This window comes from Crotalus tigris, unplaced genomic scaffold (assembly GCF_016545835.1).
Source record: "Crotalus tigris isolate CLP2741 ecotype Arizona unplaced genomic scaffold, ASM1654583v1 scf7180000024282.1769268, whole genome shotgun sequence".
NCBI classification, from domain to species: Eukaryota; Metazoa; Chordata; class Lepidosauria; order Squamata; family Viperidae; genus Crotalus; species Crotalus tigris.
This window is the reverse complement of record NW_024100454.1, coordinates 1,276,159-1,299,511: the sequence shown is the minus strand read 5'-3', so window position 1 is coordinate 1,299,511 and position 23,353 is coordinate 1,276,159. Positions and strand designations below refer to the sequence as shown.

The 23,353-nt window shown below is 39.6% G+C and overlaps 1 protein-coding gene across 1 annotated transcript in view; it reads right to left on the bottom strand.

Annotated features, from left to right (window-relative positions):
- The window catches only part of LOC120299217 (TGF-beta receptor type-2-like), a 65,900-nt gene extending 50,074 nt beyond the window's left edge, over positions 1-15,826 (bottom strand). The window contains exon 1 of the mRNA XM_039323808.1: positions 15,218-15,826. Coding sequence (XP_039179742.1) covers positions 15,218-15,323 — 106 coding nt within the window. The 5' untranslated portion in view covers positions 15,324-15,826. The remainder of the gene's footprint in view (positions 1-15,217) is intronic.
- Positions 15,827-23,353: the final 7,527 nt, after the last annotated feature.

Here is a 23,353-nt window from a genome sequence, read left to right as displayed (position 1 = left end):
ACTGCCTCCCAGTATTGTCACATCAATGGATCACACATTCTTCTTTTCTATAACAATAGTGTCTATTACATTCTGATGTGCCTGTCAATATGAATTTTGAAATCCCACAAAATGTTGTTTGCTTTTTGTAAAAACGTTTTCAGAGGTTTTCATGCTCCCAATAGTTTTGTTTTTTGCAGACAATAATTTTCTACACAAATTCCAATGGACAATTCTTGCCATGCTATCCCAGCATTGTTTATTGCCGGTTTGCATGATACAGCTACCAATGAGCTAATATACAGAATTATTGCTATTGTTGATGCTTTCTTGGGTTTTCTCCAAATAATTTCAAGATAGTTATACTAATACTAATACTACTAATAATAATAAAGTTGGAAGGGACCTTGGAGATCATCTAGCCCAACCCCCTGCTCAGGCAGGAAACCCTATACCATTTTGAACAAGTGGCTGTCCAGTCTCTTCTTAAAAACTTCCAGTGTTGGAGCATTCACCGCTTCTGGAGGCAGGTTCTTCCACTGATTAATTGTTCTAACTGTCAGGAAGTTTTTCCTTAGTTCTAGGTTGCTTCTCTCCTTGGTTAGTTTCCACCCGTTGCTTCTTCTCAAACAATCCATGAAGTAGGCTGAGGTGAGAGTGAAGGACTGGCCCAGGGCCACCCAGGATGTTTCCATGACTACAGATGGACTAGAATCTAAAACTTTGAATCTTATTTCAGTTCTTTAAACACTATATTACCCTGGATCTGTCTATATTATATGTCTGGTACATTATGGTTAGAGTATGAAGGATAAATGCTGGATGGTAGATTTTAAAGGGGTCAAGCTGATTTTCATCTAAGTGGAAAGAATTCAAGATGAAGGGGAATAATTCAGATCAGAAGCAGATTCAGCTTTGAATATGTAAATAAATCAAGGTTTCTTCTTTCCTGGAATAGTGAGACCTCATATTAAGTGTGTTAGGTTCCTCTGATGGAATTGATATATTAGATCTAAAGTATAATTTTAATTGACAGTCGGTTTCTGGGGAAAATTATATATACTCATGTTTCTCCTTGAAAAAAAATGATAGACGGTAAAGTGAGAAGCCGCTCAGTCCTAAGGCTGTCCATTCAGTTTACATTGTTTTATTAAAATGAAATGACTGTAAGTCTTCCAAAGCTTAACACAGATCCAGATGTAAATTTGCAAACTTGGATACATGCACACACACACACACACACACACAGAGAGAGAGAGAGAGAGAGAGAGAGGGAGGGTGGTAGAGAGAGAGAGATTAAATGCAAAGTTGTGAAAATTTAGTTTCTGTTGACTATTTCTGTACAATTTGTGGCCCCTAGATCCTTGTAGGATGTTCCAGAAGCTTTGGTACCCCCAGAGACCCTAAAGTTATTGACCAATTATTAATTTTAACACTGGAAAATCAACTCAGCCAAGATTACAAAACTCCAAGAATTTCTTAGTGGACTTACTGACCATATTTTTTCTGGAACACTGAAAAAGACTGACTTTCCTGGATCTTATCCTATTAACAGGAAAAAAAATAGTTGAAAAAGTAAAAACTATGGGAATCTAAAGAGCAGAACTATGCAAACTATAATACCGTATATGCCGGCGTACAAGGCGACCCGGTGTATAAGACGACCCCCATCTTTGGCGCCGAGTCGCATTCCTAGAACGTCATCTTATACGCCGGAAACTACCAGTATTTCCAGCGTATAAGACGACTTGGCGTATAAGACGACCCCCGTCTTTGGCACCGATTTTAACGCTTGCTGAAGTCGCCTTATACGCCGGCATATATGGTATTCCCTGTAACAATTTATGGAAGCAACTTTGAATTTTGGTGCTGAAAAGACTGAGAATACCATGGTCCAGGTTGACCAAAAAAACAAAACAATGGATCATCAAAGAAATCAACCCAGAGTTCTCACTGGAGGCACAAACGGCCAGATTCAAATTATTCCATTTACATTATGCAAAATTCCAACTCTCTGGAAAGGCTCTAATTCTGGAAAAAGCAGAAAGAAGAGAATGACCAGAAGCAAGCTGATGACAGTCTCTTGGGAGTCCTGAAAACACAAGTTAAAGATAGACATCATGGAGAAATTCTATCTATATGATAGTGATGACTCTGGATTTAATTCCATACCTGGACCTGAGTCTAGACTGAGAACGGTCCAGGTAATCTGTTTCTTCCAGGGCCCTCTGCTATTATAGGCCCATGATGGCGAACCTATGGCACGCATGCCACGGGTGGCACGCAGAGCCCTCTCTGTGGGCACACACATTGTCGCCCCAGTCCTAGGCCTTCAGCTGGGTTTTATAAAACCTTTTCGCTTTAGGCCTCCACCGCCATGTGCCAAAAAAAAAATCAATCAATTATTCAATTTCAACTTCTCGTGGGAAAAAAAAGATCTCGCAAAGTTGGAATTGATTGATTGAACTTTTTAGTCCCGCCGGCCCAATGGGCTACGCTTACCCAATTGGCCACACCCCCCAAGGGGCCACACTCACTGGCACCTGACAATACGTAAGTGGGTTTTGGGTTGCAGTTTGGGCACTCAGTCTCTAAAAGGTTCACTATCGCTGTTATAGGCCCATCAATGACTTTTCAAGGAAAATTGGAAACCAACTGATAGTTATCTAAAATTTCCAGGTTGAGCAATCGCTTCTCCTGGATGCACGACTATCTCATTCAAGGTAGGAAGTACCACCCCCTCATTCACTCTCTCACTCAACGATATCTTTGTCATTACTCTGACTCAGCCTCCCATTATTTTCCTGGAGGTATTCATGAACCAGGAAGGAAAGGACTCCAGACTGCAGTGGGACTGAGGTCTTGTCCTCTTCCTCAGGACCAGCAGGCTTCAACTCATCCTTCACAATTTTGAAAAATGAAGATTCTGTCATCTCTACTAAATCTGCACAGCTAGATCCAGGATATATCAAATATTAAGCGGGAGTCTTCTCCATTTACTCTAGAATCAAGATAAATACAGTCTTATTCCCAGGTAAGAGGATATGCACTATGGCAGCCCAAGTAATAAATATTAGTGGTAATCAAACCAGCTTGGGGCTCCATAAAGCTCAAGTTTACTATAGTTTCCTCTCATACATTGATTTAGGATCACAATTTTACTGAGGCAAAAAAATCAGACTAGTGAACAAAACAAATCCTTAAGAAAGTGGGACAAGAGAAGCATTCTTATACTAAAGAAATGAAACCAAGAAGCATTTGATCCATGACCTGCGCTGAAGCCTGCTGGTACTAGCAGAAACATTTCCATTGACTTGGAGTTTTTTGATTAAATCCAAGGAAATATTTCAAGATTAACATCAGAAAGCAAACACATGCATACAGACACACATTTAAGCAGGTACCATTAAATGAAAACAGTTTATATAACCTTCAAGCTGTTCCAAACTGATATTTGTGCAGCAAATGGTGAAAAGAGTTAACATTTTACCTCATCAACCCCAAATTATTTCTTGCAAAGGATTTATTTGTGTGATTAAAAACGAGAAACAAAAAGTTTTTTAAAGCAGTTAAACTATGTCTGAGATATAGAAGTCACTAAAAATTCCCAAATCATGGAAATAAATTCTGTCATTAGTAACATAAAAGGAAAGAATCTTATTTTGGGTTGATGCAGTGAGCTGGTGCTAGGATAGACAGAGTATCTCTTTCTTTCTCTTTCTCTCTCTTATCTATCTATCTATCTATCTATCTATCTATCCTATCCATCTATCTATCTATAGTATTTATCATCTATCTGTCATCTCCATCCATCCCATCCATCCTTCTAACTATATCCAGTTTTCATGTGAATGCATGTGTATTAATTTAGCAAATGTTTTTAACATTCCATAATAAACAGCTTTACAACTAAATTTATTGAAGAAGACAAGACCTACTTTTTCTGTCTATCAGTATTCTAAATGTGGTGGTAACAAATACAAAGCATTTCTGTACAATATCTTTTTGGGGGGATGTTGTTAGGAATTTTTAGGCTGTGTCCTTATTGGATCCCTCAACACCCTAAGTCAGTGGTGGCAAACCTATGGCACGGGTGCCAGAGGCAGCACTCAGAGCCCTCTCTGTGGGCACGCACGCCGTTACCCCAGCCCTAGGCCTTCAGCTGGGTTTTATAAAACCTTTTGGCTTTAGGCCTCCACCGCCATGTGCAAAATAAAAGGTTCAATCAATCAGTCAATTTCAACTTCTCACTGAAAAAAAAAGATCTTGCAAAGTTGGAATTGATTGATTGAACTTTTTAGTCCCACCCAGTCTGCCGTTATTACACAGCCATGCCCAGCCAATGGGCCACACCCAGCCAATGGGCCACACCTACCCGTCACCCAACGATGCATAAGTGGGTTTTGGGTTGCATTTTGGGCACTCGGTCTATAAAAGGTTCGCCATCACTGCCCTAAGTGGTAAAAGAGGACATAAAGAAGAAGTCCTTACTGAGAACAGAAACCATAGTTAATTGCATGCATGGAATTACTTTTTTTTTTTTTTTTGCATTTGTATAATTTAGGACAAGACAACCTGCAGTCATCAGGCCCAGTCCACCTGGGTCAATGTCAACAGATTGGGGGAAGTGTAATTCAAAATGTCTTCAAAGGCACCAAGTTGCCTAGCCTTAAATATTTTTGATTTGTTGCAACCCACAATCATAACACAGCAGGTTGTCTTGTCCTGATCCTACAAAGACAAGCACACTTCACCTGGAAGGAAATCTCACTGGCCTCAGTAGAATGCATTTCAAATGATGGTACTGAATGATCTATAAGGAAGGCTGAGCACTGAAGAATTGATGCTTTCAAACTATGTTGTGGAAGAAAACTCTTGAGAGTCCCTTGGACTGCAAGGGGATCAGGTCAGTGAATCCTAAAGGAAATTGACCCTGACTATCCTTTGTAAGGACAGATACTGAAGCTGAAGCATAAATACTTTGCCCATCAAATGAGAGGAGAGGACTCCTTGGAAAAGATCCTGATGTTGAGAAAGATTAAAGGCAAAAGGAGAAGAGGATGGCAGAGGATGAGATGGTTAAATAGTGTCATTGATGCAATGAACATGAATTTGGTCAAACTCTGGGAGACAGTGAGGGCAGGGGGGACCGACATGCTATAGTCCATGGAGTCATGAAGAATTGGACATGACTGAACAACAACACACTAAATGATACTATAGAAACTGACTTTTTTCAACTGGAAATCCTGTGTTGGAGACTTAAGCTCATATCTTCTCTTCAGAAGATATAAATCTGTCTGAAAGGATTGAAAAGAACAACATAAAGAGATCTAGCCTTATCTTTGGAACAGTAAATATGGCAGAAATGTTATGTATATCACACATGAGAAATGGGGGCTTGTGCTCTGTTTTAAGTGCAAATGGGTTATTGCTGATTTAGATGAATCGCCTGCGAAGTGTTTGGAAATTTTTGACAGCCACTCCATTTGCCATCTGGTGGAACTTTGATGAGCCTACACAGAGACGTCAGAGCAAGGCAGCTGCTGTTACTCAGAGATCAAGTTCTGTGATCCAATAAGCTCAGAGTTTTTCAACTTGTTTTGTTTCAGTGATGAACCTTATTCTTAAAAATGCCACTAAATTAGAAGAAATGAAGAGAGGGGTATAATGATTTCTAACAGCAACAACAATCAGATCGATCCAGGACCAACCATATTTTTGTTTCTGGTCCAGTTTTCAGCTGATGCCATTTCTATCTTCCAGAAATTTAAATTTATTTCTCAATGTTAATAATTAATTCAATTGATTAGTGTAATTGGTCCGCTGTTTCTATGCAAATAGAGTTCCTTGTACTCTCCCAACGTGTCTCCTGCCCAACTCCTAGCAGATTTGGAGAAGTCATATTGGGGAGGAAGGAGAATTCTATCCAGTTCTCCAGTTCTGAAAGAATGTACTATAATCTCAAAAACCACAATTGTCATAGGCATTATCTACAGATATGTCATATGCATTAACTAAAGACAAACTTGATTATCAGTAAGGTGACCAACCGTCCTCCTTTAGGGAGGACTTTCCTCCTTTTGTGAGTTCTGTCCTCCCTCGAAAAGTGTCCTCCTACATGTCCTCCTTTTCGATATTTGAAGACTAATCTGCAGGGCTTTTTTTTCTCATAGAACTCTCAGAATGGCGTTCCGGCATCTTTTTTTGATGGTTTTTTTTTCAACTTTTGCATGAGCTGTGCTACTTCCCCTATTGGCTTTCGAAAGCCAATAGGAATTTCTGCTGAGCGTGCCAAAACACCTGGCCGCAAACTTTGCACATGTAAGTTGTCTGCAGCGAAGGCGAATTGGTAGGAACTTTGCACCCCTCCCTGCTACCCAACTACACCATCTCCTAGTTAGTCCCGAAGATACCTGGAGGAGACTGGAGCGGCGATGCCACGGTGACTTTCTCTTGATCTTCGGCCCTGCTAGGGAAATAATTGCTGCGGGTGCAAGAGGCAGGGGCGGTGGGACTGCTGCGGTTGGGGGTGTGAGGGGCGGCGGTGGCCGGCTGCTTCCCGTTCTGTGGGAGCCACGGGGTCTGCTCTACACAGGGCTGCGCAGGGTGGGCGGTGGTGCTGGCGGGGAGGCTGCAGGCGGGGTGTGTCAACAGCGGGCTGCCCCCCGGGGCCGGAGCCGGCACAGCTGGTGCTTTGGGAGCCGCGAGGCCCACTCTACACGGCAGGGCAGCAGTGCTGGCGGGGCGGCTGCAGGCGGGGGTGCGGCATGTAAGCAGAATTACAATATAAAATGTTATTGTTACAAATGTTTTTATTATGCATTTATCATATTATAGTGTATTCTGTATTATTGTTGCAATGAATAAAATGTTTCTTTTATTTACGATATTTTTTCTTCGATTTATTTGGGTCCTCCTTTTCATTGAAAAAAAGTTGGTCACCTTATTATCAGGAGCTCTTTGCCAGTTTGTTGTTTTCCTGCAATTGGGTTGCATGGCCTGTGCACTCACTCTCTCTCTCCCCTCCCCCCCAGTGTGGATAAAATCTTAATAGCAATTCTCCAGCTCTGAAGGAATGTAATCTCAAAAGCCACAACTTCAAAGCCATTAGTGCTATTATAATAAACTGTTTTATGTTTATTTCTTTCAGTTGACACTAGTTTAGATTTCTTGCTGTAATGGCTTTATCCCAAAAAGGAAATTATGTGCTTGATTTGGATATACACGGGGCAGAAGAGTAGGGTGTGGTCTTAAGCTTTTGCTTGTTATTGTACATAAAAATCAAGTGGCATATACTGCAATATATATGCAGATCTTAGGCTGAAAATCCATTTCTATATCTTTTTATCTGGAAGTAAACTAGCTCTTGGCCATGCAAAAGTACTATTCTATTTTATTCTAAGTCTAGAATACCTAAGATTATGCCATTTTACATACACAGCTATCTGACAGATGCGATTTCAATAGAGAACTTATTGTGCCACTTCTATGAAAGTAATCCTATTCTGTACTGCCACTAATTCTGAAAACATCTTGCCTTAGAAATAAAGCTTGTTCCAATTTTATTTTTATTTAGGCACATACCCAAAAACATTTTGCTCATCCGGCTTGTTTTGTTTCATTTTACTTTGCTTTTTTTTCCAGTCAGATTTATGTGCCCCTAAAATATTTTGGTTCGTTCTGGCCTTACATGCTGGAGACTCAGAACAGCTTACTACCTTGATACAGTGATAATATTAAAAACCATACCAACAACAAAGAATGAGCAAACAACCAAGAATAAAAAGCATCCACAATTTGGAGATAGTTCAATATTCCATCTCTTCATCCCATGCTCTCCAGAACAACCAGCCTATTCAAAAACCTAACAAGAAAGAGATAGTCTTGATATCTGAGAGAAGGTTGCCCTGAAGGATCCGGGGTGGGGGGGGAACATTATTGAAAAGGCATGAGAATATAGTCCCTTAAGGTAGTCTTCCACTGGCACTGGAGGGACTCTTAACATTAACATGCCTTCTCTTGCTCAATGTGCCAGATGGAGAGATTCCACTCATAGCAGGCAAGCTCTGAGATAACCATTCCCTAAGCTAGGGGTCTCCAAACTTGGCAACTTCAAGTCTTGTGGACTTCAGATCTCAGAAGCATAGCTGGCTGGGGAATTCTGGGAGTTGGTCCACAAATCTTAAAGTTGCCAAGTTTGGAGACCCTTGCCCAAAGCCGTAGAAGATTTTAAAGATGGTGTCCACCATCCTGAATTGCACCAGAATTACAGAACTGATTATCTGTAAAACTCTGGCTCTGGTCATTTGCAGAGTTCTGGATGACTATCTATCTCCTGCGATGCAGTCAGAAGACCAGAAGTAGGAATTGGTCTCAGCTTTCCAATCTACCTTTTCTGAAGGAAGCCTGATCTTTGCTTCCTGCCATATACCTCTCTGTCATCAGAACCTCAATTTTTCATCCTCCTCTCTACTTCTCTTTACTTTCTGCTCCCGTCCTCCCTCAGGACAATTAACAATGAGATGCACCACGCTCCTCTGCCTCTACCAGGCTTCCATCCATATCCCAAAATAAAACACAGTTTCAATGACTGCTCTTAATTGTGTCACTCTACAGGTATCTCAATAACCATCTACATCACTTCTCACTAACATCCCCTTACCTATATAGCTCCCAACAACATCCCATGCAACTTGCCTCCATCCTCCCCATTCTGTACTTACTTAAGCCTCAAAGAGAGCCTATTCTCAATTACTGCTTCTCTTTCGAGGGATAGTTTTCACCACTACAGTAATTCCAACCTCTTTCCTGCAACTTTTCTCCGTTTTCCTCATCAATTCCTGTTTCCTGTTGTTCTCTAGCTTCTGCTTACAACTTTATGGTGGCTTGCTTGCAGGCTATTGTAATGTTGACTTCCTTTTTAGAACTCATCCTTGCTGAAAATATGTGGCGCTACAGCCACAACTGTTGGACCACCTAAGGCAGGGGTCTTCAAACTTGGCCCTTTTATGACTTGTGGACTTCAACTCTCAGAATTCCTCAGTGGGAGTTGAAGTCCACAAGTCATAATAGGGCCAAGTTTGAAGACCCCTGACCTAAGGTGTCTTCCTGTTAGTGCTGCATCTACTGTAAGTGATGTTCCATTACCACTATCAACTTGCTGCCCCTCACTACCTCCAGAACATCTAGGTCAAAGTTGTTATCAGGCTTTGTCTTTACACAGCTTTCCATTGCCTCAGTTCCTCTCTGCCAACCATCTCTAAGCAAGGTCTGCAGTCAACCTCTATCTTCTACACAGAACTTCAGCCAATATCACAATTCCTGGCTCTCTCAACCTCTCCCTATGTTCTCATGTTGTTTGTCTTTCATCCACCCAATGTTCCATCTCTCTCTCCTCACATGCCTAACTACTCAACCCCAATAAGAATGGCTCATTAGTGGGGAAAACCCCCCACTAGCTCCCTTGCTTTATCCCTAACCATTTTCATTTCAGCATATTACCCAGAGAAACATATCCCTTTACTCAGCGCCATGTTAAAACATAAAAAAGATTCTTTCACTGTTCAGAGCCACTACCTTGTTTACCTATATTTTAATGTGAAATATTGGATATACTTTCTTTTAAATTTGATAATAATAATATTTATATTACAATATAATATTTTATATTACAATATAATATAATGTACTATTTATATTACAATATAGTATTATAATATTATTATAATACAATATTTCATATTGTATACCGTTGTGGATGAAAAACATAGCAGTACCCCCTACTTGGTGCCATAGGACTAAACAGATGTGTAAAGGATTATTTAACTATTTGGTGTCCAAAATTCTGTTGTAATCCTATACATATTGACTCCAATCTAAGCCCTACTAATAAATGATGAATTGCTCCAAATAACTGCTTATATCAGATCTTAAAACTTATTCAGCTGACATTTCAATATAGTCGTTCAAAAGCCAAAGAGCCTCCAAAACTATCAAATTTGAGAAATACAGTGCTGATTGGAAAAAAAAATGCACTCAGTTTTGATACCAGGCTTTCAAGTAAAATTATCTGAAGAATCCTATAGTACAGGGATCCCCACTCCCCAGCCCACAGCCCACTACCAGTCCTTGAGCCATTCAGAACCGGGCCATGGAAGTCTCTGGCAAACGCATGCATCCCCCCCTTGTGTGACCAGGGGGCAAGCGCATACATGCAAGCGATGCACAAGCAATGGGTGCCCGTGCCCGCCACTCATGCAAATGTAGCTGTGCACATGCCTGTGGACTTGCCAGCTGCTCGCACGGAACCATACCCTCTTCCCCCTCCCCCTGCTGGTCTGTAAAGCCGGAAAGATTGGGGAATTCTGCTGTAGTAAACATTGGATCTTCGATTGAGTTGGGTCTTCATTTTGGATTTTACTAACATAACAACACAAGCAAAACACATGCAAACTGCAAAATTATAAATGAAAAGCATAACATAGGGCTGTTGTTTTGTATTTTTAAATATCTATTTAGACAAAATTTAAGTGTCCTTTTTCACTTGACAAAGTCTGAGTTATTTCTGCAGGAAACATAATTCAAAGATCTCTAATTATCTTCTTTTTCCTGTTTTTATTTTAATAGCATCAACAGACACTAGACCTAGATGCTATCTAGTTTTTGTGGTCTTTGAAAGTGCTGTTTCCCAATAGCAATTAAGCACAACTGCCCAACAACCAAAGATTAAAACACAGGTGATTGATGAAAAGATAGTTGCACAAATAGGGAGAGCAAGGGATGAAGATGGAAAGTACTATTATGGTCACCAATCAAGAAAAGAAATCTCTGATGACTTTGTGACTGCTGTATCAGAGATGGAAACCATGATATCCTCCAGACAGAAAGGAAATCCTGTTGTGTGTGCTAAGCTTGGCTTCCCCAATCTGGTGTTTGCTACAATAAAGTTCTAAGTAAATCTGGAACTTTTCCTGATAGCTACTTCCTCCTAGTGATGAACAGACCCTGCTTTGTACAATCCTGAATTGCCTTAGTGACTGAACCCCAACCAAGTGACTTCACGCACCAAACATACCAAACTATAAAATGGTTTATTTGGTTTAGCTTATTGGGATGCATTAACCTGTCATGAGGCAAGCACAACTCAGTCATGTTCTTCATGCAAGCTCCTCATCAGGTATTAGAGAAATAAATATATTATGTGAATAATCAACATGGCATCCTTTGGCTATTTTAGAATGCAACTCACACAAGTGTTTTGCCCTTGCTTGCTTCCTCAGATTGAGAGTAGCTGGCTTCATGCCCATAGTGGGATTAGCATAGCTTGGGTGGAGGGTTGGACTAGATGACTTCAGGTCCCTTCCAACTCTGTTATTCTATTCTAATGAAATGGCATAGGGTTTCCTGCTTGTGCGGGGGGGGGTTGGACTAGAAGACCTCTAAAGTCCCTTCCAGCTCTATTATTCTGTTCTGTTCTATTCTATTCACAATCCCTCACTCTTAACCACTACACCAAAGTGGCTCTCAATTTGTTTGTTTTTCTTCTGTTCAGTCGGGTCCAATTCTTGGAAACTGTCTGGACAAGTCCCTGCAGTTTTCTAGGCAAGGATTTTCAGAAATGATTTGACATTGCCTCCTGCCTAGGGCTGAGAGAAAATGACTGACCGAAGGACACTCAGCTAGCTTTGTGCCTCTACTTATCTACAAAGGGATGTGCTCAGTCCTGGGGATGGCATATGTCAAGTACACTGACTCAATTTCAAAGTTTTCTGCTGGAAGATCCTAAGTAATCCGTGTCTCCTTGCTTTGGGCAGGACTAGATAACTTTCTTTGTGAAATGGATTGAAGACAATGATGGTGGTGATGATGATACTAGTGGGGTGGTGGTGAGGAGGGAGGGGCAGTTGATGATAATGATGATAGAAGAAGAAAAGTATGTGCTAAATGGAGAGCAACCCAAAGACTATCTTCCTGTACATCTGGTGAGAATATTCCTCAGCATTTTCCAGTGACTTTGGAAAGATGCCCATTTGCAAATTAAAGACAGAAATTAAAGTTCTGGAGGCTTAGCTGATCTTATATGATTGCCTGTTCTAGGTATCTGATTTGCTGCAGAGACTGAATTGATTATCCATCTGCTAGAGACATAGCCTCTCATCCTAAGTTTACCTAAATGCAAAACATTTCAGACATGAATAAAATTACTGCTTACTTTTAGCAGTATTAATGATGTGTTTATTTGACAGATTGATTAAATTTGTATGCTGCCTCCCATGGTAAAACACAATTGTGGACAACTTGCTAGAAGAATAAAAGCAAACAAAGAACAAAAAAAACCCCCAAGTGTCTGACCCTCCACCTCCAGTCCATCTATCCATACAATCCTCGGAAGCTCCAAGCTTCCCCTTGCATCTGGGGAAAGGAAAAGCCCTTTATGGCTTTCTGAAAGGGTAAAAGGTTGGGGGTTGCTGAACCCCCAGGAGGAAAGTTCTTCAGTAGGGCAGGAGCTGCTATAGATAACGCACACTTCCTAGGCCCCATTGGATAGCAACATTTCAGGGCAACACTTACGGGATGTGATATAATGGGCAGTAGGAATAACCTTGAGGAACATAAAGATGAGCTGCAATCAAAATAACAGTCAGATAAAAAATATTTGAGTCCAAGGCAGAAATGTAATTTGAGAAAGCATCTCAAACTTGACCCTCTCTAGTTCTCACAAAGGGAAAGACAGAGAGGGGGGAAGCATGCTCGGACTTTCGTTTCGTCCTCATTTAGCCACCAATTTAAATGAAATTTGCTTATTAATTACAGTTTCTGTAAACCCAAAGTGCTGAGTGCTCTATTTGGAAGAACAATAAAGTTAAATAACGGCATATGATCCAGAAAGTTGTGTTGTGTATTGAGAGCACTGATGGTGGTGCCCTAGTTTACCTGGATTTATTTTTACTTTATGCAAACAGAGCAGTTGAGTTTAATTTGATTTACATTTTATAGTCAAGATAGTTGGAGTGCATGAAGATGCTTATGACCAGCATTCAGCAACGCTTAGTATCTCACTGAAACACAAGAGAAAGATTTGAACTATTCTCCTCTTTTACCTTCAGTCTCTGCAAGTAGATGTGCATTGGATCAGATTGTGGAAGGTTCTGCTTGACAATCTGTTCCTGTGCACAACTCTATGCACTGAATTCTGTAGGTGTGCAGGTAAGCTTCAGGGCTTGTAATCTTAATTTGGTTTATCAATTTCTAACTGACGATACCCATGAATTATATTGGAACTTCATCTAATTCTTAAAAGACCTCTAAGTAGGGGTGGTGCAGCACTTCTTGGGGAAAGTTGCACAAAATCCTATAAAATACAACTCTTCGTTTCTGTCTGTTTTCTATTTTCTGGATTTCCAATTTAGCATCAACCAGAGACGTTCACATACAGCAGCCTTCCCAACTGGTGTCCTCATGTGGACTTAATTCCTTTAACTCCACAGCCATATGAATATGACAGGAGCTGCAGCTCCACACATCCATAATCAGATTTATGGAAGGCTGTTTTAGTGGAAATAAATAAATAAATAAACCCTCTATCTCCACCTTCTAGTTTCCATGTCTACCATGTTAAAAGATGTCTATGTGTACATATCAATATGTCTGGAAGAGGATAAAGCAGAAAAACACCATTGTAAAAATGATTAATCTATTTAGGCAAGAGTCATAGCTTAGTTGCATGCAGGAAGTTCATCCTCTGCTTTTTTTTTTCAAATTAAAAATATCTCAAAAGTATCTTTAAAATATCTCAGGTAGTGCCTCTTCCTGAGGCCTTGCAGATCTACTGCAAGTTGTAATGATTACTACTGGATAAGATGGGTTAGGCCTATATGGAGAACTCTGTGTAACCTTATAAGTATAGGTTCCTACATGCAGTGGTTCATCACCAATCTAATTATCCAGTTCAGCAATCAAGGAGAAACATAAGAAACTGTGCCACAAAGCTCCAGCTTGTGTAGGATTTTGGATGGCAGGAATGCTGCCCAAACAGTATTGTAAATTATGCTAATATAATTGGACTCTAAAAGATTGCCAAACAAGAACTATCTGTAGATAACAGAATAACAGAGTCAGAAGGGATCTTGGAGGTCTGCTCAGGCAGGAGACCTATACCATTCCAGACAAGTGATTGTCCAGTCTCTTCTTAAAAACCTCCAGTGATGGAGCACCCACAACTTCTGAAGGCAAGTCGTTCCACTGGTTAATTATTCTCACTGTTAGGAAGTTTCTCCTTAGTTCTAGTTTGGTAGGTTAATTTCAAAGAACAGACTTGAGGTCTGTTCTTCAAAAGAAGTTGGAATAAGTAGCACAGTGAATAGCAGACTTTACCCATAGGACACTGAATGCACAGGATTGGCATGCCTAATACTTAAGAAGTCCTTTACTGGAAGTGCTCATGTGATTCCTCAGAATAATGAACAATCTGGTTTTAGTAGAAATGGGGTGTGTCAGTTAGATTGACAAACTCTACATAAATACGTATTTGCAGGCGTTACATACGTACCATAACATCTGAGAAGTCTGTATACTTTTTTTTTGACTTGCATATGGCATCTCTGGGTGAGTGCCTTCATGTTATAAACCAAGGAGGTAGCCTTTGTAGTATGGTAGGACTTTCTTTCAAAGTCTGGCATGAGAATTGTAACAGACCATTATAGACACATAAACAGAATGTGTGCAACAAGGAATTATTTGCTTATGAACTGGCTGTGCTGAGCTTTAAATAGTAAAATGCTGTTGCCCAAACGTGCCTTTCACTTCTCAACTGTGTTAGTTTACTTAAGCTTAATTAGTTCTCTGCCTAGATCTGTGAAAGGGCATGGGAAAAAGAGGGTGATGAAGAGGGCTATCTCAGCGTTCAAATATGCTGAACTCGCAACCATTCAACCAATCGTCTCAGCTGGATTCAGTCTGGTTAAATGTTATCAACAATTTTGAACTGCAAAGTTCTCAGGCATAACATTAATACTGGACCCAGACCTGGCTGTGGCAATGACAGTTTTGCCTTTAAGAACCTGAAGAACTGAAGTGAATTACCAAATGCTCGCTGAAAAGAGGCAGACTGGATTTTCAAGCCAGCTTTATTCTAAATTCTCCAACATCTCTGCCGTCTCCTTCAGCTAATCACCCACAGAGGAGAATGGAGCGAAGAGAAGGAAAAATAAACAGTGAAAGTTTGTTCTTTACTTACGGAGCTGAAGCAGCAGTAGCAGAAGCTGAGGAAGCCTCCTCCAGTAACCCATTTTCTGGATCTTGCCAGCAATCAAATCCCAGTTTTGCAGTGCTACTCGGTTCATCCTCTGCCAGCCAACCTATCCAGGGCTTGTGGGGCTCCTCGCTAAAAGGGAACGGGAGGCAGACCCAGCTGTTTCAAATCCAGCTGTGTGAGTGTGTGGGGTCCGCCCAGGAACTGAAGTTCCTGAGCCGACGAATGCTGGCTCTTTCTGAATACACACAAATATAGGAGAAGGAGGAGGAGGAAGGGGGAAGGAAAAGTTGGCACTGAGAGCAAAGCTTGATATAAGGATGACAACGTCGGAGCCGCTTCAGGAACAGGAAAGAAAGAAAAAAAAAAAACTTGCCATCCAAAGCTGTGCACGGAGCACCTCATGTCTGTCTCTAATTTTAGCTGGCCTGTGAGATTAAAAGTACAAATCCTTTCTTTGGAAGAAAAAGGATGAAATCATAAATCAAGGCATATCACGCCAGCTCTTTTCCCATCAGACCTCTTTCCATTAGGAAGTAATGTGGAACAGATCTAGAAATTAGGAAAACCTCTATGCATTTATCACTGTGTCTGCTTTGTAGCCATCATTGCACTTCCGTTCTGCTCTTCCTTGCAGTCCCTGCCAAATGCACCTTTTTTTTAGAACAAAGGAAAAAGAAGCAGTAAAGCTATCAACAAGAGAAAATACGCTTCCCCCCCAAAAAAAACTGATGAAACATTTGTATAACATAACATTGCACAAATACAGTGATGTTACACAAACCCACAAACAGCCTGTTTGTCTTTCAATGGAGGGAAAGACTCCTAGAGCCACTATTTTCCAGCTCCAACTTTTTATTTTCAGAATAATAGAGTTGGAAGGGACCTTGGAGATCTTCTAGTCCAACCCCTTGCTCAAGCAGGAGACCCTATACCATTTCAGACAAATGGTTGTCCAATCTCTTCTTAAAAATCTCCAGTATTGGAGTACCCAGCTAGAAGCTGATAGAACCAGCCACTTTCCAGAAATCCTCTCCTTTTCTTAGAGCCCTCGTTCTAGTCTGTTTCTTCCTCCATCTTCAGGGTCTCCAGAGAAAAGAGAAATGAAGCTGGTGGAAAATAACTTTTTCTGACTTTCAGAGGGTTGAAAAGACTTTTTGTTGGCATCAGTAGAGGCCTCCCTGCTGTTTGTTGGAAGCCGATAAAGATGTGCGCTAAGGCTATAGCAACATGACTGAAGCAAAGTAGATCTGGCTTAGGTCAATGTCTAAGAGAGGTCACACCTATCCTTATTTGTCCTCTTTTATTTTGTGTGGCATTCCATGTATGATGAAAGATACACATGACATAAAAACATACATGAAAAGCTTTGTATTTTTTGCAAAATGAAGCAAAATAATGATTAGACATATTTGTAAGGAACTCAGCCAAGTTTTAGGAAGATGGATATCAAAGAAGAGTTAGTTTGGTCGGCCTTTTTGTGAGGGTATTTCCATGGCACACATGCTGCCAACCATAGTTTAACCATGAACCTACTAAATGACTCTTCCCCTCAATAACCCAGTTGCAACCTAGGTCTTTGCACTTTATTTGGGGTTGTTGTTTCCATTCAAAACCCACAGAAGAAACCTACGAGGAAAACAAACATCCAGCAAATGGTTCTTCTGACCAAAAGCAATCATTGTGTGACATTTGCAGCTAGAAAACAAAGCCACAGATGTGTGTTTGGTTTGCAGCTCTGCTGCTCATGTAGAGGAAGCATCAGGCAAGCAAATCATGACTGGAAATGTGTGAACATATCCAGTGAGAGATAAACACACACTGACAGGGCTCCCTGGGGAACGTTTCTGTGCGAAAAGTCTACACTGTAGGGAGCTTCCAGCTTTTAGGGGAAAGCTGAGAAAGTGAAGACAATGGCTGAGAAAGCAAAGCCTTGATGACTTCAGCTTTCATTTACACAATGGAGCTCATTGCACAGTTTCAGTGATAAATCATAATGAACTTTTGGGAGGCAGAAGACAAATTACACTGGCTTATCCACGTTGACTCATTCATACTTTGAATGTGAGTATATGCTCTTGCACAAGATATGGGAGGGAAAAACCCTCAAGACCTAGAAATTTGATTTCATTATTTTTCATTCCATTTCATTCTGAAGTACTAATTACTAGGAGTGGAAGAATTGAATTGGACTATGTCCAATTTAAGAAAGGAGTCAAAGTTCCTCTTATTTATTTTTTATTTATTATTACATTTTATGCTCACTATAAGGTGACTCTGGGAGGCTTACAAGTTATTCTACTACAGGCAATTGTGTCTCATGAGTCAGTGGGTGGTGTTTTTTTTTGGTTTTTTTTTTTTGCCCTTGGCCATGAAATTGCCATTGCTTTAATTCTATAGAAATTAAGCAATGGCACAGGGAAGAAAAATGCTTACTTTTGGAACCTGAGCAGAATGCCAGATTTGCTTAATTGCCTTATATGTGACTTGTGGCATCTTCCAATCATCCCACCACTGCTGTGCCAAAGCTACAGTTGCTTTATGCCACTTTAGTCTTTAGCACTATTAAAGATGGTGCTATGATGACGCTTTCAGTCCCTAGTGGAGAAATGGCAAAACTTTTGTGTGATGATGTAAATTCATATTGTGCCCAATCACTCAGTTGATGAGCCATTTAAGCAGGGGTTGAAAAACCTAAATTGTTTTTCAGTTGAATGAAGGCAAATATACATGTCCCAGGATAATGTTGTAGGATCTAATCTGGATCGGTCATTAAGATCAGAGGTTTAGTCTTCCAAGTTTTAGGATTCATGCTGGAGCCCATCGTCAGGGACCTTATCTTTACTGGAATGTGTCACTCTCTCCAGCATGAGTCCGAAAGCTTGGAAGACTAAACCTCTGGTCCCGATGAGCTATCCATATTGAATCCTGTTTTTCAGTTCTTTCTTAGAATACCCTGAAAACCAGAGTGAAAATCTCTGTGCATCTGCCTGTTTCTTAGTATAGCTTCACCCCAATGTTTTATGACATCAGCACACTTGATTTCCAAATCTTTTCCTTTGGAGTCCCTGATGATGTTTTTTCCAATTGTCACCCAGTTGAACTATTTCCTAATTCCTACCCGTCCAGAACCCCTTCCTGGCTTATCATGGCCAGCTCAATCTAGAAAATATTAGGATATTTTTATTCAAATGTGCAGCATATTGTTTTACCTCCTTTTACCTGGTTTTCATTTTGTTATCTCTTCAATTCTGAAGATAATCTCAGAAATCCTTTCTGTGTCCACTCCTCTGAATAATATAGTGTCATCCACACACAGGTCCAACCATACTCACTACAGCCTTAGAGTAAGGGATTTAAGCAAATCCTTGAAGACTTCATTTCTTACACACCTCCATTCTGTATGTCCATTGTTTACTTCAGTCCTGATTTTTAACCAGACATCATCTCATGAAAGGGTTTTCCCCACTTATTTCATCCCTCAAATTTTATTCCACTAAAACCAAATATTATTCAAGTGACACTTTCACAAAGTAGTGGTTAAAGTCAAATATCACACTACCCTATGGTTTAACATTATTTTTGTTAATTAGATTTGGCTTATACAAGATACTAAGCTAGAAGTCATCCTTTTATAAGCTACCGTGTTCAATCTCCTGCAATATGTTACGCCAAAAGCAAGCTGACATGGGACAGGATGTGAACCTAATCTTGCCTATTTGATCACCTCTTCCTGCATTTATCTTTTTTTGCTAAATTAGGAAGCATCTTGAATACTTTGAAGAAAAAAAAAACTGACATGCCACTGAATCCAGCATCACGACCCACTTTTCCTTCTCTCTCAGGGAGGCAAGAGACATAATCAAAAGACACAGGAACAATGAGGAAGTCAAAAAGTAAGTCTCCCTCCAAATGGCTCAGGGTAGACATTATGCCAATCATGACTGCTTAATCAAAATGTAGGATCCAAGGCTCAGAGTGAGCTTTCAAACAACTTGATCTGTTTTTTGTTTAGTATCACAGTTTTCAGCTGAGGTCTGCTCACTATTGCATCATATGTAAGTGGAACAACTACAGCAGTGATGGTTTATCTCTTGAACTCCTCTGCCAAACCAAGTGAATCTTCCCCTAAAGCTTTGGATTTTTGTTGCCCCCCCCTCCTTTGAGTCTTCCCATGTTTATACAAATTTTTATTCATGCAATCCATGTAGATATCTGGCTTTTTTCAAAAGTCTGTCAGTTTTTCCACATTGGTGTTTATGGGCCAATTTCCCCTCCCATTTATTTTTCAAAAAGAGCGAGAGAGTGAGAGAGAGCAGCACATTTTCTTCTGGCTTTAGAACTGGCAGGATCGGGGTACTTTCTTTTCTGTGAAAACTTTCCAAGTTTTTTTTTTTCTCTCTCTCTCTTTTTTAAAAAATGTGTTTGTGTTTCTCTGTCTGGGTGCTTGGCTCAATGTTTGGTTCCCCTCCTGCTGCCTTTGTGGCCTCTGCAATTTTTCTGATCACATGGGGAAGCATCTTTGATGTTCTCTTTCTCAGTCCTCTTATTTCCACCAAGTCTTGGCTCCTTTTGAAAATGCTTTTGTGGATAGAAGGGCCACCAAAGTTTATTTATTTTTAATCACTGACCAGTAGGATTAATCATACCATATCGCTTTTGCATCATAAGCCTTCAATATATTAGCCGTCATTGCCGTTATGACAATAAATTAATAATGTGTCCAAGACTCACAGCATACCAGAATACAAGAACGATTGTTCAAAAAAGATTGTACATTTTTATGTGCATGTTATGTGTGTGGAAACCAGAAGAATTTATGTCCAGTTGATAAACATATAAATTGGTCAGCAAAATCAAATGTATTGTATCCTTATTTAAGCTCTCTTTAAATAGATACAGTAGGTAGGTAAGTATTAATTGTTACCAACAGTATTAACTGTTGATAGAAAGCTATTACTGGACAACTTCCAGAACTTCCTTGGGAGATTTAGAAGCCATTTCAGCAATCCCATTCAAAGGATCCCATTCTGAATCCTTAGGAGATTCAAAAATTCCAAAAGGGCTACAGGAGAATAAGGTTGTTCATCATAGATTTTTAAACTGTTGGCCAGAGATGTCGTCTGGGATCATGCCAGAGATGTTGCCCTTATTGACCAGTTTAGAGGGCGTGCATGATGATCTCTGAGATGAACTGATGAGGCAAGCAACCCCAGTCACCTCTGATGAGATGTATCAGTGTTGCATTGTAGAGGAATTGAAGCTGAATTGGGGTGTCAGGGGCAGAGTTGACATGGGTCTTTCTTTCCTCTTGCTGTTGCGCCCCCAAATTCAAAAATGGTGGAACCAGTGAAGATTGCAGCTGTCAAGATATTTGGACGAGAGTCGAGATGATGAGATCTGGCTCTCTGTTTCATTGTAGAGCCTCCGGGGCCCATTGTCAGAGAGCGCCTGACAAGAAATCCAACGGCATATATTAGAGCCTCAGAACAACTTGCCAGCAAACACCTGCCTTCATCCACAGTGCAAACCAGGGAAATTCCATCGATCCTTCATGAGAATTCACAAGAGGGCTCATCCATCAGATAAGGAGAGCTCATGAAGAGACAGTTTCCTCTTTTGTTCTGAAAAAAAGATACATGCTGATGATAATAATAGGCTACCATGATTATAACTATTTTATCTCCAGGATCTTTCTCTTATGCACTTAACTGCTGTCAAAAGGCACAGGAGGGCCAGATTCTTTGGGTGCCTTTGTATGTATGTAGAAGTGCACTAACAAAGGAGCAGGGCATCAGTTGCAGCTGCCATCTTGGCTTCTTTGCTTTGTCGTAAAGATGCCTCTGGGAAACAGTACTTTTAAACTTAATTGTCAATATTTTTCTCAAAATAGTTTCTCCTCCTGAACATTTTAGCTTTTAGGACTTAGGAAAAAAATATATGTGTATTTTTGCTTTTTCTCATGTATACTTTTTTCCCTCACAACTCATATTTAAAATAAATGCCATTCTAATTTGTGAGTGCTTTAAGTGTATCTGGCGCATCTATAGTCTGTTCTTTGGTGTTTATACAAATTTCTTCAAAAATTATTTTAATTGTTTACTTTCACTGGTTCTTTCTTGATAAGTTGGAAATTCCCAACTTATTACAATAATTAATATCTTTGTAGACCAGGCCCATCTTGTTTAGGCGCATAATTGAAAAAGACTTTGAACATGATTGATTTTACAAACCAAAAGACATTTTAATGGATCATTGCCCATTATCGCTCGAAATCTTATTTCAATTATGGTCTCTGGTGTGTGTGTGTGTGTGTGTGTGTGTGTGTGTGTGTGTATTGCAACAGGTCTCTTTATTTGTATTTTAAAAGATGAACATTTTGTCAAAAGGTTGGTATTACCTTAGAGGATGTGAATTTGATAAAACAGATTAAAGATAAAACTCGAGCCCAAATAAAGAGAATTTATAATGTTTTAATAGAACTAGATTCCGAAATGGAGTTAGTTAAAGATTGTATGGTTAAATGGGCTCAAAATATTCAAGAACTGATTTTATTGGATACATGGGAGACAATTTGGGATAGAAATGTAAAATTTACTCAGGTGAAAAATTTAAGAGAAAGTTTTTATAAAATGTTTTATAGATGGCATTTGGATCCCCAAAAGTTGTCCCGCATGTATCCTAATTTACAGCCGAAATGTTGGAGATGTGGAAGCTTAGATGCAACCTATTTTCATATTTGGTGGACTTGTAGAGATATAAAAGCTGTTTGGATTAAGATTTGGTGGAATATTCAAAAGATTTTTAAGAAAAAGATAAAGTTTACTTTGCAACTATTTTTGTTGGGCATCATGGTTGATTTTGATGTCAAAGAAATTAATTTGATGTTGAATCTTATAACAGCTCCAAGATTATTGGAGGGGCAATATTGGAAGAAAAATTCTTTGCCTACTATGGAAGAATGGATACTTAAGGTGTCTAAATTAGTAGAAATGGCGAAAATTTCCGCTTATTTGAAGGACCATTCACAAGAAAAATACATTTCGGTTTGGAGAAGATGGATTGATTATATTCAAAAGAAATATGAGACTGAAAAGTATTATCTTGCTTATGAGTAGATTTTAGGTTATTATTAATAGTTTAATATCATTGAATTTATATTATTTTTAGTGTTATGGTTTAATTATATTATTATTTATGTTTTAATTTGTTAATATTTGTTTTGAAAAGGAGTTAAAGTATGTTATGGTTTGATTGATAGTACAGGTGGGTAATGTTAGTTAGATTATGATTGTTTATTTGTTACCCTGTAATCAGCTCTGGGAAGTGAGGGAGGGGGGGAAGGGGTGGGAGCGGTTTGGGTTATATTGTATTAAATTTGTAAAACTTTTAATAAAAAAAATGAACATTTTGGAATTTTCTGAATCCACACCAGTGATACTATTGAAATAATTCCATGAATTCTAAATACATCTCATTATTATTACAGCTGGGCCCTCAAGATGAACTGACTGGTGCTCCAATTTCCCTTGTTAAGGACACTCTTTAGCTTTCTTACCTATCACTATGTCAGCATACCTGTTGTTGAGGTTGCTCTATTTTCTTTTTAGCAATTACCTTCAGACTAAATAGTAAGGATGAATATATTCCCTTGTTCCCTAAGCTATGCTTCAAATATTTGCATGGTTGATTTCTCGACTTAAAAATATTGTCAGAGAGCGCCTGGCAAGAAACCCAACTGCAGGCATTGGAGCATCAGAACAATGTGCCAGCAAATACCAGCCTTCACCCTTCAAAATGGGCCTGTTCTAAACCTGCATTTAACAATAAAGAAAACTGTGCTTAAAAATCCGGAAATACTGCCAGTTAGGAAAAATAACTAGAAGTTTCTATTATCTAAGTTTATAATTCAACTGCATGTTGTTTGTACTGGAGCAATTCAAGAAATGTTCAGCTAACAGCTTGTTTAGAGACTGAAGAAAAAAATATGGATTTTTGTATATATGAAATACTGCTGCTGGAGGAACAAAAAAAAGAAGAAAAGATGGATCTTCCTTTTTATTATCACTTCTCTAATCCGATTACACTGTTGTTTTCGGGATTTTAAAACGATTTTATATG